Source organism: Lissotriton vulgaris, chromosome 5, assembly GCF_964263255.1.
Source record: "Lissotriton vulgaris chromosome 5, aLisVul1.2, whole genome shotgun sequence".
NCBI lineage: Eukaryota > Metazoa > Chordata > Amphibia > Caudata > Salamandridae > Lissotriton > Lissotriton vulgaris.
Window position 1 is genome coordinate 830,725,176 of NC_141693.1, and position 15,292 is coordinate 830,740,467.

The 15,292-nt window shown below is 45.2% G+C and overlaps 1 protein-coding gene across 3 annotated transcripts in view; it reads right to left on the bottom strand.

Moving 5' to 3' along the window:
• Nucleotides 1-2,478: 2,478 nt before the first annotated feature.
• PIK3AP1 (phosphoinositide-3-kinase adaptor protein 1) overlaps nt 2,479-15,292 on the bottom strand; it is a 1,689,354-nt gene continuing 1,676,540 nt past the window's right edge. For all 3 annotated transcript variants that reach the window (XM_086922323.1, XM_086922324.1, XM_086922325.1), the window contains one exon: nt 2,479-3,215. In XM_086922323.1, the coding sequence (XP_086778449.1) occupies nt 3,164-3,215 (52 nt within the window). In that variant the 3' untranslated portion in view covers nt 2,479-3,163. The remainder of the gene's footprint in view (nt 3,216-15,292) is intronic.

Sequence of the window (15,292 nt, forward strand, 5' to 3'; positions counted from 1 at the left end):
GCGCAGGTACGCCAACTCAATCTAGCGGGAAAGCCCCCATCAAAACAAAAACAATACCTAGCTGTTCCTATACAACGAGGCTGAATAATGCTACAATGCCACCTAAAAAGCCAACCCCCATGATACGGAACGTGCAAAGGAAAACTAACCACATCCATCTACCACCGGAGGCTGCTCCGTTCGTGGGTGTCCTGTCTGGGGTGCCGGAACTCCCAAAGGGTAAATCTGAAAGCGAACAGGAGCTGAGAAATAAGACACTATTTTGGCTAACAAAAAACAGACCCCTACCCCCATACATCGATGGTAGAATAAAATGTGTTAGAAGGGTGGGATGGTTAGGCCCGCTCCGAAAAGAGAGATCTGGTGATCTGGTGCTAATAAAGTTTATCAATAACAATGTTGTCCCTTACCTCCAATCTTGGAAACCACAGATTGGAGATGGACCTATACACACCTGGGGTTTATCCGATTTTTATCCTAGAGAAGCATTACACCCTCATACAAGATCATCGCCGAGATTAACTTTTGGTTGGGCCAATACACCTCCAGGGTGAAGGGCTTTTAATATACAGACCCTCTCTGGTCACTCCATTGATTCGCTACCTGACTTTTTAAAAAACAAAAAAGTTTTTATTTTATGTGACACGATTTGAAATGAACTGAATTAATCTGATTTGTAATTGTGTATATATTTTGCAATGTGCTTTTATGATTTTATATTTAAATCGAATAAAGCTAAAGTTATTATTATTATTAGATCAACACCAGGTATGTGATGACGGTTTCATGGGTCTGTTCTCCTTTTGTATTCTTTATTATGAGGTTGCTCTGACATCTGGTGCCTCATTCTAGTCTGCAGGGCCATTTCCCCCGATGTACTCTATCTAGGAGGGCTTATGTGTTTTTTTTCCTGGTGTGTTTAACCTTTTGAGCGTTTTGGGGGTCAGTGTGGAAAGTGTTTTGAGAGCTGTTGTGGCTCTACTTTCCTATGGCGGTGTCTTTTACCCAATGGTGTACCCTTCTTTGGGGAGGGTGTGGGGCCTGTTGGTACCCATGGTATACCCTTTGTAGGGCATGTTGTAGGTTTGGTTTCAGGGTTTGAACTCTGTGTTGTACCCTTCTTTGGAGAAATAGTGTTGGAAGTTAGTCAATCTCCGATTTAACCATCCTGTGCTGTCGTGTGGTGTAGCCTACTTTGGAGGGTGTGGAGTTGGTGACTAATCAATACCTATATTAGTTCTCAGGTTGACTGGTTTAGTTTTTCAGAAATGGGTAGTTGTGTTAGTGCTGCTCTTATTAGTCTTTGCCCATGTCAGTTCCCAGGTTGTCTATCCTGAGGTGTACCCTGTTTAAGGAAAGTTGTTACTTTCTTGGGGTATGTTGTGTTTCTCCCAAGGGTCTATGTTTATACCTACCTTTGTTAATAGGGTTTCTACCCGGTTTCTCTGAGGGAGGGGGATGTAGTGTAATGATGTTTCGGATAACTGGTGTGGTTCTTAATTGGTGTGGTTTGCTGGTTTGAGTGTTTTGTTTCACCTCACTCTTCACTCTTCATCCTGTGTCTCTGAATACTCTTTTGTCCTTGTGGTTGTCGTTGCAGTCTTTTGTATTGTAATCTTTGTTTTCCTTTATTTCTTTTCTTTTCTATAAAGGAGGGAGATGTGTTGTACATTGATTCTTCATGTAATATGGTTGTCTTTTGTCTTAGTCCTTTCTTTGTGTTCTCTTGTTCTCTGTCTACCACAATCCCTATGTATGTTCTGACTTCTACCTGGAGAATTCCACTAGTGTCAGTTGGTGGTCTGGTCAGCTGGCGAGGTTTGTGAGCTCAGCTGTGTCTTACAATAAATCTACATGTAATCAACTAGAAGTATCCTGTCATCTATGACTATCATATTTACAACAAATTGCTTGCCCAATAATGTAGGGATGCCATCCTCACGATAGTGTAGGGTTAGATTTGATGCTTTTCATTCATCAACCCTCAAAGTAGAGGAATTTGGACTCTTGCTTCCTAATCATCTCGATCCTCTTTCTTGAACTAATAGCTCTGCTCATGTTTCACTGTCTGAATTGGGTGTGTAGATTTGGCTTTATGCTGTTTTCTTTGTATTTCCAAACCCTTGTGTTGAGGTGTGTTTATGTTAAATTATCTTTGCCTTTGTAATAAATCAAAACTAGCCTTTCTGAATTGTCCTCTCATTATTATGTATTTGGAAGTAGTGTCCTGAATGGATTGAGTATTAATGATTTCCTCTACTTTTGCTTTCATACTGTTTAAAAGAACCATCGAAAAGTGTCTTTATAAAATTTTGGAACAAATCTATGGCCCCTCTTTCACAGTGTTCCCCAAACTGTGGTTTGGGAGCTGATTTTTGGTGGGTCATTAAAGTCAGTACAATAAATAAAGATGCTTTTAAATTCTGTGTTTAACTTGTCACATTTAGTGGAAATTCAAAGACAAAGGACAAATGTCAACCTGCTTTAATCTTTTAATATGAGGATTGGTGTTTATTTTTCTTTCTCTGACTGCACAATGAGAGGAGTGTCTAAAGTTAATTATGTGACAATGCATGTTGTTTTTTTTGCAATACACAACGAAATGTAAATACCTGTATATGAACAGTATGCATCCAGCAGTTAGGAAAGTAAACATTAAGCATCTTTTTGTAATTCTGCAGTGTGCTGGAAGCAGAGATTTTCAATAGGATCAAAACAAATCAAGACACTTACTTGGTGATGCACAAATGATAAAAAAATCACAGAAAGTCGATTTCCACACATTATCATTTGTCTGCTATATAGTTTTATCAGTAAAACTCTATGTCTGTACAAATTCAGTGTCCATTTCAATAGAAAATATACTGTCTGTAAATGGCTTTGCTATACCACATGAACCACACAATGCTTTAGTTACATTCAACAATTGCCCGCCTTGTGCCCAGGATAGGCGTGTGCGTCGCAAAAGTTTCTTGTTCTAAAAAGTGGGTCAGGGATCTAAAATATTGGGGACCACTGCACCAAACAAAATCAAGAAAATGTTCAAGTCTAATTAACATTTTATTGAAAATGGCTACTGAAACAATACAGTTTGCATTTAATTCCAGAAAGACTGCCCAGCAACAGATGAGATGAAGCATGCTCCAAGAATTCTTTGGGAATATTAGCGTCCTCTTGGTGGCACTGGAGGAGGATGAAAACTGCTGCTCTGGGGCCTAGAAACCCAAAAAATAAACAGTACAATTTAAAATGTAAGGCAATATATATTTGTAAGGATTTTACAGTAAAGGAGATTATAAAACTGATGCACAAACAAGATTTTTCAATAAATAAAATCAAATTTAGCACATGCAATTAATTGATTTATATGGTATTGCAAAGATTTGCATAGGGAGCATATCAGCTTTGAACTATTCTTACAGAAACATATACAACAAGGGTCAGCATAAGCAGAGACCTTAGTCTCATACATGCCACCTGAGAAAAATGTAAATTGGTCTTAGAATCCGCTGTCACACTGTGACAATCAATTGTTACGCATACTCATCATTCAGCCGTTACTCGAATCCAGAGTTCTCAACTCTACCAAAATGGGTTGTAGAATACCAAAGTTTGCAGTAGTCTACCATCCAACAACCATATTTTTCTTTCTACTGTTTAGTGAGACTGAGTTCCTTTTTAGTTTTTACTGTGGTGTTCAACTGGTGCCACTATAACCTCATTGTGCAAGCACAGGCCACCCTGAATCCAAAAGGAGTTGATCATCCCTGCCCCCTGTATGCCACAGAGAAGAAACAGGAGCTGGAAGGTAGGTCATGGAAGAGCATGCGGCTCCGTTGTGTCTACAGCTAAAAAGCTGTGCCCGTTTTACAGAGGAGGGGGCATCAGACCACAACCCCCAGCAGTCTTTGCGGCGGCCGCAGCACTTTTCCTGCACCCGGAGACACATATAAGCACCACCTGGGCCCTGCAGCGGGGGATGCGCATGAGCTGCGCCCGGGCCAAGGACGGCCCAGTCATTGCCAGGAAGAGGCAGGGGATGGCCATCCCCCTTTCATCTGGCTTCCCGACTTGCCTGTTGACTGTCACCTATTCTTCGAGGTACTGTGCTCATTCCCTTGTTTTTTTATGTATAGTGCAGAGACCAGCTGAGACCTCAATGTCTGTTACCTATTTGGGACTTCCAGTCAACACCACCTGACTGCTGCCAAGACACTGTTTTGACTTTTGAAAGCGACTTGAGCACAAGTTACTTGATTTTTGCCCATTTCTGCCGATAGCACCCTCGTTTGCGGCTCTCTGGGTTGGGGAAGAGGAAAATCATGGAGGGAAACGGTGGTGGTGGTGGCAATGGCCAAGTCGGGAAAGGGAAAAGGCCAGGAAGACACTGAAACATGCAGGCAGCAATTGTGTTCTCAACCGAATTGACACCCTTATTAGCGAGTGCGAAGACATTTTAGTTGATGAGCCAGCTGCGCGCACCACTCCTGGCCAACTCCCTTCCCGCACTATCAGACCAAGCCGCTCACCTACCATCCCAGCAATATTAAAAAATCTTCCCTCATGGGGGGCCTCCTACCCAATCAGGAGGCACTACTAGACACAGCGAGGGTCTGCCACCCCCCCCCCCACTAAATCCCATAACTCTCCTGATATTAACACCCAGCACCTTGGACCCACTACCCCCTGTGCACACAGGTTTTCGCCCCTGCTGGACCTGTCTGATGACCACAGGGTAGACACACCTCAGTCTCCTTTTGCATCTACCGCAGCGACCAGATTAACATCCAATCTGGAACCCCAGGATACGCACCAACTAATTAATATGCTTAGATTGGAAATAGGGACTGTGAGATCCATGATTGAAAGCCTCACTAATCTGGTCAAATAAATATTGCAAAACGACTCACCTCGCCCTTATCACGCTAACTTTGTGACTGGACACTTCTCACAGCCTTGTCATAATCACTATACAACATGCGAGGCAGCCACCCATGGTAGGGGTACCATCACCCACGGTCCTATACTACGCACACCCTACCGTCCCGATTCACAAGCAAGCCCCATCTTTTCCTACTGCTAATCATTTAAATAATCCTAATAATAATCACCACAGTGGGCCTCACAACATAGTGGCCATGCAGGATCTTGTAATTAACACTAGACCCACCTCTTTATCCCAGGCCCAGCATCTTTCATGCAGTGGCCAATGTCAGCTGATCCATCCGGGTACCTCCCACTTGCCACACGTCCCGAAGATCTGTATGGTCAATGTTCCTAAGCTTGACACAAAGAATGGCTACGAGAGCCAAGATTCCTTGACCAACAAAGCGATTCACTGGATTCACCATGTCAGTAATTCAAGACAACATCATCAGGGCTCGGAGGTGTACTTCTCCAGCTCAACCATTTAATTGCATCGTGCTTACCTTGAAAAGGGTTGATCTGGCAGAAAACCTCCTTGCCCTGAAATTACGACCCTGTCCCCCTGAAACCTCCTCCATTCAGTTGAGACGCTTCTCAACTGTTAATCAGAGTAGGCAACCTACCCCCCAACCATTTATTACTCTAGCTGGTGGCACCTCATTGGAGGCTAACAACTGACTACAGAGCAAGCCTCTGAGGTACCTCGGATTACACACTAACCCTCCAAATAACATGGTTAGCCTCTGCAACATCCTGGTCCCATACACCGTACCTGATTAAAAAAAAGACAATTCCCGGGGGGAAGTAGGATTAGGTAGCTCCACTACTAAAATTTGGGAGGAGGTGGGTGCAGATTACTTCACATCTTCAAATCTCCAGGCACCACCCCAAACTCCATCTAGCCATTGCACCCCAACTAGAAACATTACACCTGGCTCAGCACCTCACCAACGGCTGAAGATAATATTGTGGAATGTGGCAGGGCTAAACAGTAAATTGTCAGTCCCCCACTGGAACGACTTAACTGAGGGTTACGACATACGTATCAGTCAAGAGAACTGGAGCCTGTTCCCCTTATACAAATCAGGTTATGTTTGCATCCATTCTCCTGCAACAACCATAGGGAGAGGGTGCCCATCCTGGGGACTGATCATTTGGGTGAACATCGCCCTGAGCTGTCGAATTATCTGTCAAACAAGTTCCAGCTAAGACATTTTGAGACTCAGCATTAAGGGGCCCGGGTCATAATTGATCTGTTTAATGTCTATGTGAGGGGGACCAAAGAGGGCAAAACTTTCCCCCACCATTTCAGCATTGGAAGAGAGCCTAGTTAGCTGCTCACCTCACGCTAGAGTTGTGGTAGCAGAAGATTTCAACTGCACCTTTGAGCCATTGGATGAAGAAGACCTAGTGGGAATTGAGGACAATGACAATAAATGTTCTGTCCCCCTTCTAAATCTACCTCCAGTTAAAAGATGGATGCAGTCTGCGCTCCAACTTAACCCCATTACTGTAGAGTTCGGTCTGAGGGCAGCTAACAGGAGAACACCATCAGATAGACAGGGTGCAAACACATACAACAGAGCTAGCTGCCTGTCCCGCATCAACTATATTCTACTTGACGTGAAGCTATTAGGAGACTTGATAGACATGAGCATGGGCATCACCACAGACATTTATCACAATCCCCTTTGCTTAACCCTGAACCCTCTGTGGGAAGCTCCTCACTATTCTGAGAGTACTTTACCCTTGACCACCACCAGAGAGACTGTCCCTTCCATCTGTAATAGATTCCTAAAATGGCGGAAGGTAGCTCTGCAAGAATCTAAGATTGCTGGCATACGACAAGATCTGGCCGTATGTACGTCAGAGCTCCAGGCCACAGCCTCTAGCATGAGGGGGTTGGCGGACGTGCCCATGGTCCATTCTCGTACAGTTGATCGACTCAGCATACACTTTTTAGCCCCCAATTTGGGCAATAAGCTCAGCTTGCCAAAAAAAGGGCCCCATTTGTGGTATACAAAAGACTGCAGGCACCACCGTTTGCTCCTAGCAGCAGCAATCAAAGATAAGAATTGCCCCTTGATCAAAGCTGCCAAGAGATATAGAGCTGCTTTGCACCAGGCGAAGATAGCATGGGATGAATCCCGCTGGCAACAACTCAAGGAAGCAAGTTCAGCCAAGGAAGCCAATTTATTTTTTACCCTATTTATCTGGGGTAATAAGAAAGGTGTACGCCCACCTCCTAATTACATCCCAGTCCAGGAATGGCATGATCATTACCGGAAGCTTTATTCATCATCTGAGGACACGCCGCCTGTAGAGCTAGATAATCTCTATGGGCTCCTCAAGGCTGATGTTGATCTTTTTGACCTGGCCAAGATAGAGACTGCAAAAGAGAAAATAGTGCCCTCCAAAGCAGTCAGTTCAGACGGCCTGCCAGGTGATTTATTTCTTGCTGACACTTCTAACTGGGCATGTTACATTCTCCTCCTGGCCAATGCCATAGCCAGCGGTGCCCCAGTCCCCGGGTCTTGGTGCTTAGGTGGTCCCGATTTACAAAAAGGATGCCAGAGAAGACCCTTCAAACTATAGGCCAATTAGTTTGATAGATGCTCTGCAGAAGGTCTTCGGTAGATTTCCTCTACAGAGGATACAACTATGGGCAGAGAATGAAACCATGATTTCTCAGTATCGGGCCGGCTTTAGGCCGAGGACTGGAATGATTGATCAAGTGTTCAGGCTGCTACTTATCTACGGAAAAATAGTGGTGATCGGCAAGGGCAGTCTTTATCTCGCATTTATTGGTATAAGACTGCCTTTGACCTGTCCCCAGGAGCAAGTTGTGGCAGACACTCAGAGACATGGGCATCCCCCCTTTTATCCTCAATCTGCTGGTACAGCTTCAGGAAGGTAATTATGCCCAGGTTAGATGGTCAACTAACGGAGTGTATCCCTGTTAACAGGGGAGTCTGACAGGGCTGCGTCTTGGCTCCCACCCTGTTCTCTCGCTACATGAACGGGGTGGTTAGATTCTTGCAAGAAGACCCAGCTGATGCACCAATCCTGGCAGGCGATAAGGTACTGACCCTCTTGTTTGCTGATGATACCCTGCTATTGATTCCAACTCTTTTGATATAAACAGAGGGCTGGCCATCAATAAGTTAAAACTACGTTTATGGCATTCAACCCCCACAAGTCCTATAGAAGCTGTCTTTTGCTGGGTGGGACATCCCCGGAAAGAGTCGGTGCCTTTGATTATCTAAGCGCCTGACTCTCCGACAAAATGTAATGGAAGCCCCAACTAGTAAAGATGCTGATGGGGCACAAACAAGTGTCCGGAGTACTTGGGAAAGAACATCGCTCCTCATATAGTAGGCAGGTTGCCCCAGCTCTCTTGGTTTATGATGCCAAAGCGGTTAGCACAGCTCTTTATGGAGCTGAGTTGTTGGGATTCGACAAGGTTGATGATCTCTGCAGATCCGAGTATAAGTTCCTCAGGGACCTGGTGTCGTTGCCTCAAAGCGTTCCCTTCACACCTCTAATGCTTGACATGGCCAGGTGGTCGATCGGTGACACGGCTAGGCTGCGCGCATTGCTATTTTGGACTCGCATTAGGCGGACCCCCGAGCTTTCTAACCAGGCCGAAGCCCTTACTGAGGTCACACGGATAGACACTGGCCACAAAATAGGATGGATTTCAAGCGTCAGGAAAATTATGTCAGCCCTGGGGCTCCAAGCGCATTGGGATAGGGAGGAACCACCAAGCAAAGATGAGGTCAAACATTTGTACTGGAAATGGGTGGATCGCCAGGAAATCTGCAAACCCAATGTGGGTAGACTAACAGCAGACTTTTATTTACATAAGCAGACTAGATGCCTAGAGCCCTTTTTAGACATAATTCAGGTCCCGAGAGAAAGGATGTTGTACATCCACTTCAGGTTCGGCACACTCCCTGTCTGTGAGACAACTGCAAAATGGCACTCACCCAAACAGACACCAAAGGATTGCCCATGTTGCAGGGCCCTGATGGCAAGTGTAGGACACATTATGCTTGCTTGCTCGGCATATAACATCCCGAGATCCAAGTGGCTAAAACCAATCTCCAGACAACTGGACACACAGGACTATCGGGCTGCCCTGTGAATTCTCAGGTCTGTTTCCAGACCTCTTTTCACATTCTGTGTGACTTTCTTAGCCATGCATGGCTAATTAGACAAAAAGCCTTGTCAGGGGTTGCCCAGCACCCTACTGAATGAAGCAGAGATGAAACTGCCGCAGGGTTATGCATCAAAACTACATTTTATGCATGTGCACCTTATATCTTAACTCTCCCTGTTGTCATTTTAAAGAGGGCTTAAACTATTCTAATTAGGTTTGTTTGGGGGTTGCAAACTGAGCCCATGATAAGGCTTCTATCACAATGGATTGTAATGCTGCTCCTTTCCTATTTCCCTAACTGTATTTATGCATGTGTTTATTGATGAATTGCATATTACCTTTTAACTAGTAGATCTCAGCAACTGCATCTCTCATAGAGGGGGCAACAGTGTATCCCTATGGATTGCCTGTGTACACCACTTTTTACCATGTTGCTGTATTATATGTTTATTTTGTATTCCTTTTATAAAATGTCTTTTATAGCTTTTATGATAGTAGTTTTCGAAATAAAGCTTATACAACAAAAGCTGTGAGCCTGTAGTGCCGGTCCGAGCGAGCATGCACTGTAAGCCCTCTTCCTTCATCTTCCTCCGCCCAGCACCAGAGCTATGCAGCAAAAAAACAATAAATGGAAACAAGGTTGATGAAGGCAATGCGTGGTGCACACCATGGTCAGACCTGATGGTTTCTCGCCATACTTCACTGTTGAACATGTGCACCGGTCGTTCAACAAGATGAAAGCAAAAGTTGGGAAACGAGGTACAAAATGCATTTTTATCTTCCCAACAAAGTCGAAAGTGATGTTGGGAAGGAAAATCCTAGTTCTTCGGCTCTAAGGAGGAGAAGGGGGAGTGGCTGGAAGACTGGAGAGTGGAGAGTGCTGAGGAGGCAGAAAGAAATGCTCATAGTCCAAGCAAATGGCGGCCACAGAGATGGAGGCAGGTAGGGTTGAGTCAATGGGAGAGAGTGCAGGTGAGGCCAGAGTTGTGGGGCCCCTACCACCCTGATTGGCTAGGGGTATTTGAGGTAGTGGATGAAAGTGCTCCAGGGGAAGAAAACGGGTGTCACCAACAGCAACACTGGGACATGATCAGGGACCCAACTGATCTTTTGAGACACTCTTTCATTGAGCCACAGAAGGGAGAGAATGGAACACTAAAGTTTGTATACAGGTTTGATGGAGGGTAAGGAAGGGCGACAAACAGCGTTGTGACATGAGGCACTTGGGTGGGGGGAATTTTCCAAGGGATGGGTTCAACTGACACGACACAACACACATGCTAGAAAGTATGGCAAAAGGCTTTATGGTGACCAAGGACATGCCCACACAGGTAGGGGTGGGGGCTCAACCTTCTATTCCAGAATGTCAATGGGCAGGGGATTAAGGTGAAGAGAGGGGTGGTAGTACAATTCTTGAACAGACAGGGCCCCAACGGCGTACTACTGCAGGAGACATACCAGGCCGAGATTGCCTGTAAGTTCCTAAGGAGGTGTAGGTACAAAGTTCTTGGTGCACTCTTGATTCACTTCAAGATTCCATGGAGTGTGTTTCCTGGTCTGTAGGTCATTCCCACTACATGGGTGAACCTGGAGGGTTGCTCTGTGGCAGTAAGTGGGACATGTCAAGGGGAGCTGATAACAATAGCCTCCAGATACTTCCCCCTGGGACTGAAGTCACACATGTTAACAATGATGGGAGACTCTTTGGTGCGAGTGCTGGAGATGCTCATTATAGTGGAGGGGACCTCAACCTAACACTGAGGGCAAACTGCAGTGACGGTTAGAGGCAAATGGAACAGGTGGGGTGAATATGTATCCAGCAGTGCCCTTAGGCTTAAAGCCAACGCTCTCAATCATGGTCCATTTTAAACAGTGTTGGATGGAGCGCTGGTTCAATACTCATTCAGGCTCTGGGGGCCTGTGCTTGCTTTCCACCCAGCTGTCTAAGACTGTTTAAAGCGTGTACGTCACGGTGGCCATCGCAAGACTGACAGCCAAAGTGACATGCGCACTTTAAAATGAAGTGCACACTGTTCCTCCCTGCTGCTACCCTGCCCTCAGACTTGGCTTCTGCCAGCATTAAAAATAAAATAGTAATAGATTTGTTTTATTACCATTTTATTTTTCATTTTTCGCAGCAAAGAGGCGAAGCTTCTCTGCCCTTATGGAGGCACGGCCACTGGGATACTTCGATAGGCTTCTGTGGGGCATTTAACTGGGGGGGGAAGAGACAAAATGACTACAGACATTCATAGAGGTGGGGGTTGGTAGACTTGTGGTGCGAAGAGAACCCCACTGCGAGACAATACTTTTTGATATTGGGAATGACACGTGCAATGTTTGGCTGGATTATGGCCTGGCCGCCCGAGCACAAGGGCACAGATAATCAGCCCCCAAGTATCTACCATGGGGGATTAATGATCACTTGTGGCTGAGCACCCGGCTTGAGCTCAGGGCCCCTATGGGGCTGGTCGAATGGAGGCTGGATCCTTGGGAACTGACTTACTGGCACACATTAAAATTCGTGGGATCGGCGATGAAGCACTATTTTAAAGAACACACCACTTCGGTCCTATTGTGGATTAGTGTCCGAGAAGCTTACACAGTAGTAGTCAGTGGTCATGTGATTACGCATGTAACCGGGAAAAAGAAAGAGAGCCTTAAAACAAAAGTGGAAATGTAAAATAGGCTGTGCCGCTGGGAGGTGGAATACACCATTCAGTAGAGCTTTGAGTTGCTATATCGAATAGCGCACACAAGGGAAGAGAATAGGATGACTGCTGGGAGCAGAGTCAAGGGACTATATACGACACAAGCAGTACGAAGTAGAGAACAAAGCAGGCAAGCTTCGGGCCTGGCTGGTGTGAGGGAGGAAGAACGACCGTGGATATCTAAAATAAAAACTGCGGTGAGGACCTGGTGGAAGAGGCAGGAGAACTAGCCGAGACCTTTGCGACTCATTTGGCTGACTTGTGCCAATCCAAAATAGGGGAGCAACCAGCGGAATTCCAGAGGTTTGTCACCGATATACCGATGGCTGCACTGGGTGAGGACTACAGACGGATGTTGGATGGGAAAATTAGAGTGGAGTGAACGCCATTTGGCAGCTTAAAGCAAGGAAGGTGCTGGCACCCAACGGCATCCCAGCGGAATATTTTAAATTCTTCTGGAGTAAAATTATGGAATCACGCCAAAAAATTGCTATATATGGAAAAGAAGTTGGGAGTACCCCATCTGCTGGTGACAGGAGGGGTTCCTATACTTAAAGCACATACGTGACTCTAGACCCAGCCGAGTTCCAAAGAAATAATCTAGAAAGGGTCTTTGAAGAATATAGGGAAGTAATGAGTCACTGATGCAGACACCCATCTCACTGCTTGGTGGAGCAGCCCTGTATAAAATGATGATGCAACCAAAATTCTAATACATGTTGCAAAACTCGTTGTTTGAGGTCCCCAATGAATTCTTTCAGACCGTGGCCCCACTGACAAGACTGTTATTATGGGACAGAAGTTCATAGAGAATTGCGCCTGTGATCCAGACTAGGAATCTCTTTGACGGGGCAATAGCCTTCCCTATTCTGAAATTGTACTACTGGGCAGTGCAGCTGTTGGTGGTGAACGATTGGACATTCACAGACCAGTAGGAGCTAGCACTGACAGCATGATAGACAGTGTATGGATACACGCTTGACTATCCTCGGGGTACCCCCTATACTATATGACGAAGTGTTACCAGCCCAATGCCATTTCTCTATGGTTACAGTGACCGGGATATGGAAATAAGCTATGCAAATGCTCAGCTGGTAAGGGAATGTTACACTATAGACCCCCTGGGGTACTCAGACCTTCTAGGTGATTTCAAGGGACTCGAGAGTCAAAGGCAATGGGCCATCTTGGGCATCTCCAAACTGGGAGACTTATGAGATAAGCAGGGACTTCTTCCATTTTCTTGGGCATTTCCACACTGAGAGACTTATAAGACAAGCAGGAACTTCTTTCATTTTAATAGTTACAGAAATAATACCAGTTAGCTAAATCCCAATGTTACAGGTACATGCACATGAAGCAAGGTCTTGCACATTACGGGGATAAACTGCCAGAGAGTCTAAGATCCTGGCGGCCCTCTTGCACAGGTACACCACTTCACAGTTACACTGGTAAGCACTAGTCAGACCAATCTAGATTCACCTATAGGGAAATGGGAAAGAGACCTAGGGGTTCTAGAGGACAATATGTGGGCAGAAGCATGTCAACACCCCAGGGAGGTTGCGATCAAGGCAGGATCTCGACTGGTGCAAATTAAAATTCTGCATAGAGCATACTTTACATGGACCAGACTTACTGCATGGGGAGTACAGACAATGAAAACTACCTGAGAGGCTGCAGCCAGACGACACTGATTCATACCTTATGGAGCTGTCCACACATACAGACTTTCTGGGCCGAGGTGAGATGCAGACTAGGTAAGGCCGTGGAGGAACATTTCTCACTTGGCCCATCATTGGCCATATTGGGCATATTGGGGGATACACAACACTGCCTAAGTACAGCCTGCTAAAATGTAACACAGCACTTTTGGTGGCAAGAAGATATATTGTCAAGTAGCACAAAAATCCCAACAGCGGAACAACGGACAACAAACATGAACTGGAGCATGCTGGTGGAATAGTCTATCTACAGTTCACTCGGATGCCCTTGGGAGTTTGAGAAAGTCTGGGGTCCCTAGAGAGACTTTTGAGACTTATAAAGAACTCCTCCAATGGTATAAGGACCTGAGGTACAGTAGCGTCCCCTTCAGTCAATACAGATGCTGCTTTTATGCTGCTGACAGCAGCGTCAGGATTAGCATGAGCGCCCTCGATTTGCACTCCCAGAGAGACTGGGAGCCTGTGCCTGCTGTGTCTAACCAGGCAATCCAGCTCGGGTTGGAGGCATCTCAGTGCACATGTCTGTTTGGCCTTGCTGGGACGACTGATCAAACCGACATGCGCACTGATAACAGTGCCCACCACTCCCCCTTGATGACAGCCATTGTGGTGACCCTGCCCCCAAGACTTGGCTCTCAGAGGAAAAATAAAACAATAATAAACATGTTTTATTATCGTTTTATTTTGTACATTTTGATGCTGCTGCGGGGGGATGTCAGTGGGGGCAATGCTCCTCGGCATAGCAGAGGAGACATCGCTGTTGAGGTAGCTAAATGGAAATTGGAGACTTGTTCAGGGGTATGATTTGAGAACGGGAAGGAATGTATATGCACCTAAAATGTTTACTTATCCTGACCTGTTAATTTCTACCTTAACATGAATTACCAGATGCTAACTGATGTAAACCCTCAATTGAAAGAAACATGCCGTACCGGATCTGGTGAACAAACTAAATAAACCAGAGACAATCACTCCCTCTTGTCCCTGAATCCAACAGGAAGTGAAGTACTGGGAAAGAGGAGTTGAAAGGAAACTGAGAGTTTAGGTAATGTGGTTTTATCAAGGTGTCACGAAGTAAAGACGCTGTGACATACTGATCCTTGCTTCCCAACTATTCAAGTGGTTTGCTGATTACCAGGGGGGCATACTTTCTCATCCTGAGAATTTTCTGTACTCAAAGAAGCCTTTTAGTACTTACAGCAGAAGATTTTGTGGTGCTAATTATCAAAAACTAAAGTCTGTTCACATATCTTAGAGTTTAAGACCATTTGTTGTTTACTAGTTTAACGACATTTTGTTTTCCTGCATGTGTGTAAACTACTGGGTTTCAGGAGTGTGCCAATATGGCTTAATTGATTTTGAAGATCTAAAACTAGGTAAAAGACATTTGTTTGAAGTATGTTGAAGTTAGTCTAAACTAAAGGAACAATTACGTGTTCCGCTGTTCATATTTGAGTCGTTAGACATTGAGTCTCAGTCGAAAAGTGTCGCCATTGCGAGCTATGGGAGTGGACTATGGGGCTATGCTACAATTGATGCCTTACAGGTGGTGGAGAACAATCTTTTAAAACGCCTCCTTAAAGTGCCGAGGGGTACATCCAACTTTGTGGTCCACGAAGAAGTGGGGCTGCCTTATATTAGTGACAATTTGGCTATGCACCCCTTGTTGCTCTGGCTCAATTGCTGGTTTAATGATGATTTAGTCCTTAACCATAAGATTCTAAGGGATATTTTAAGTCTGGATTTCATGCTACGAATTCCGTGGCTAAAATATA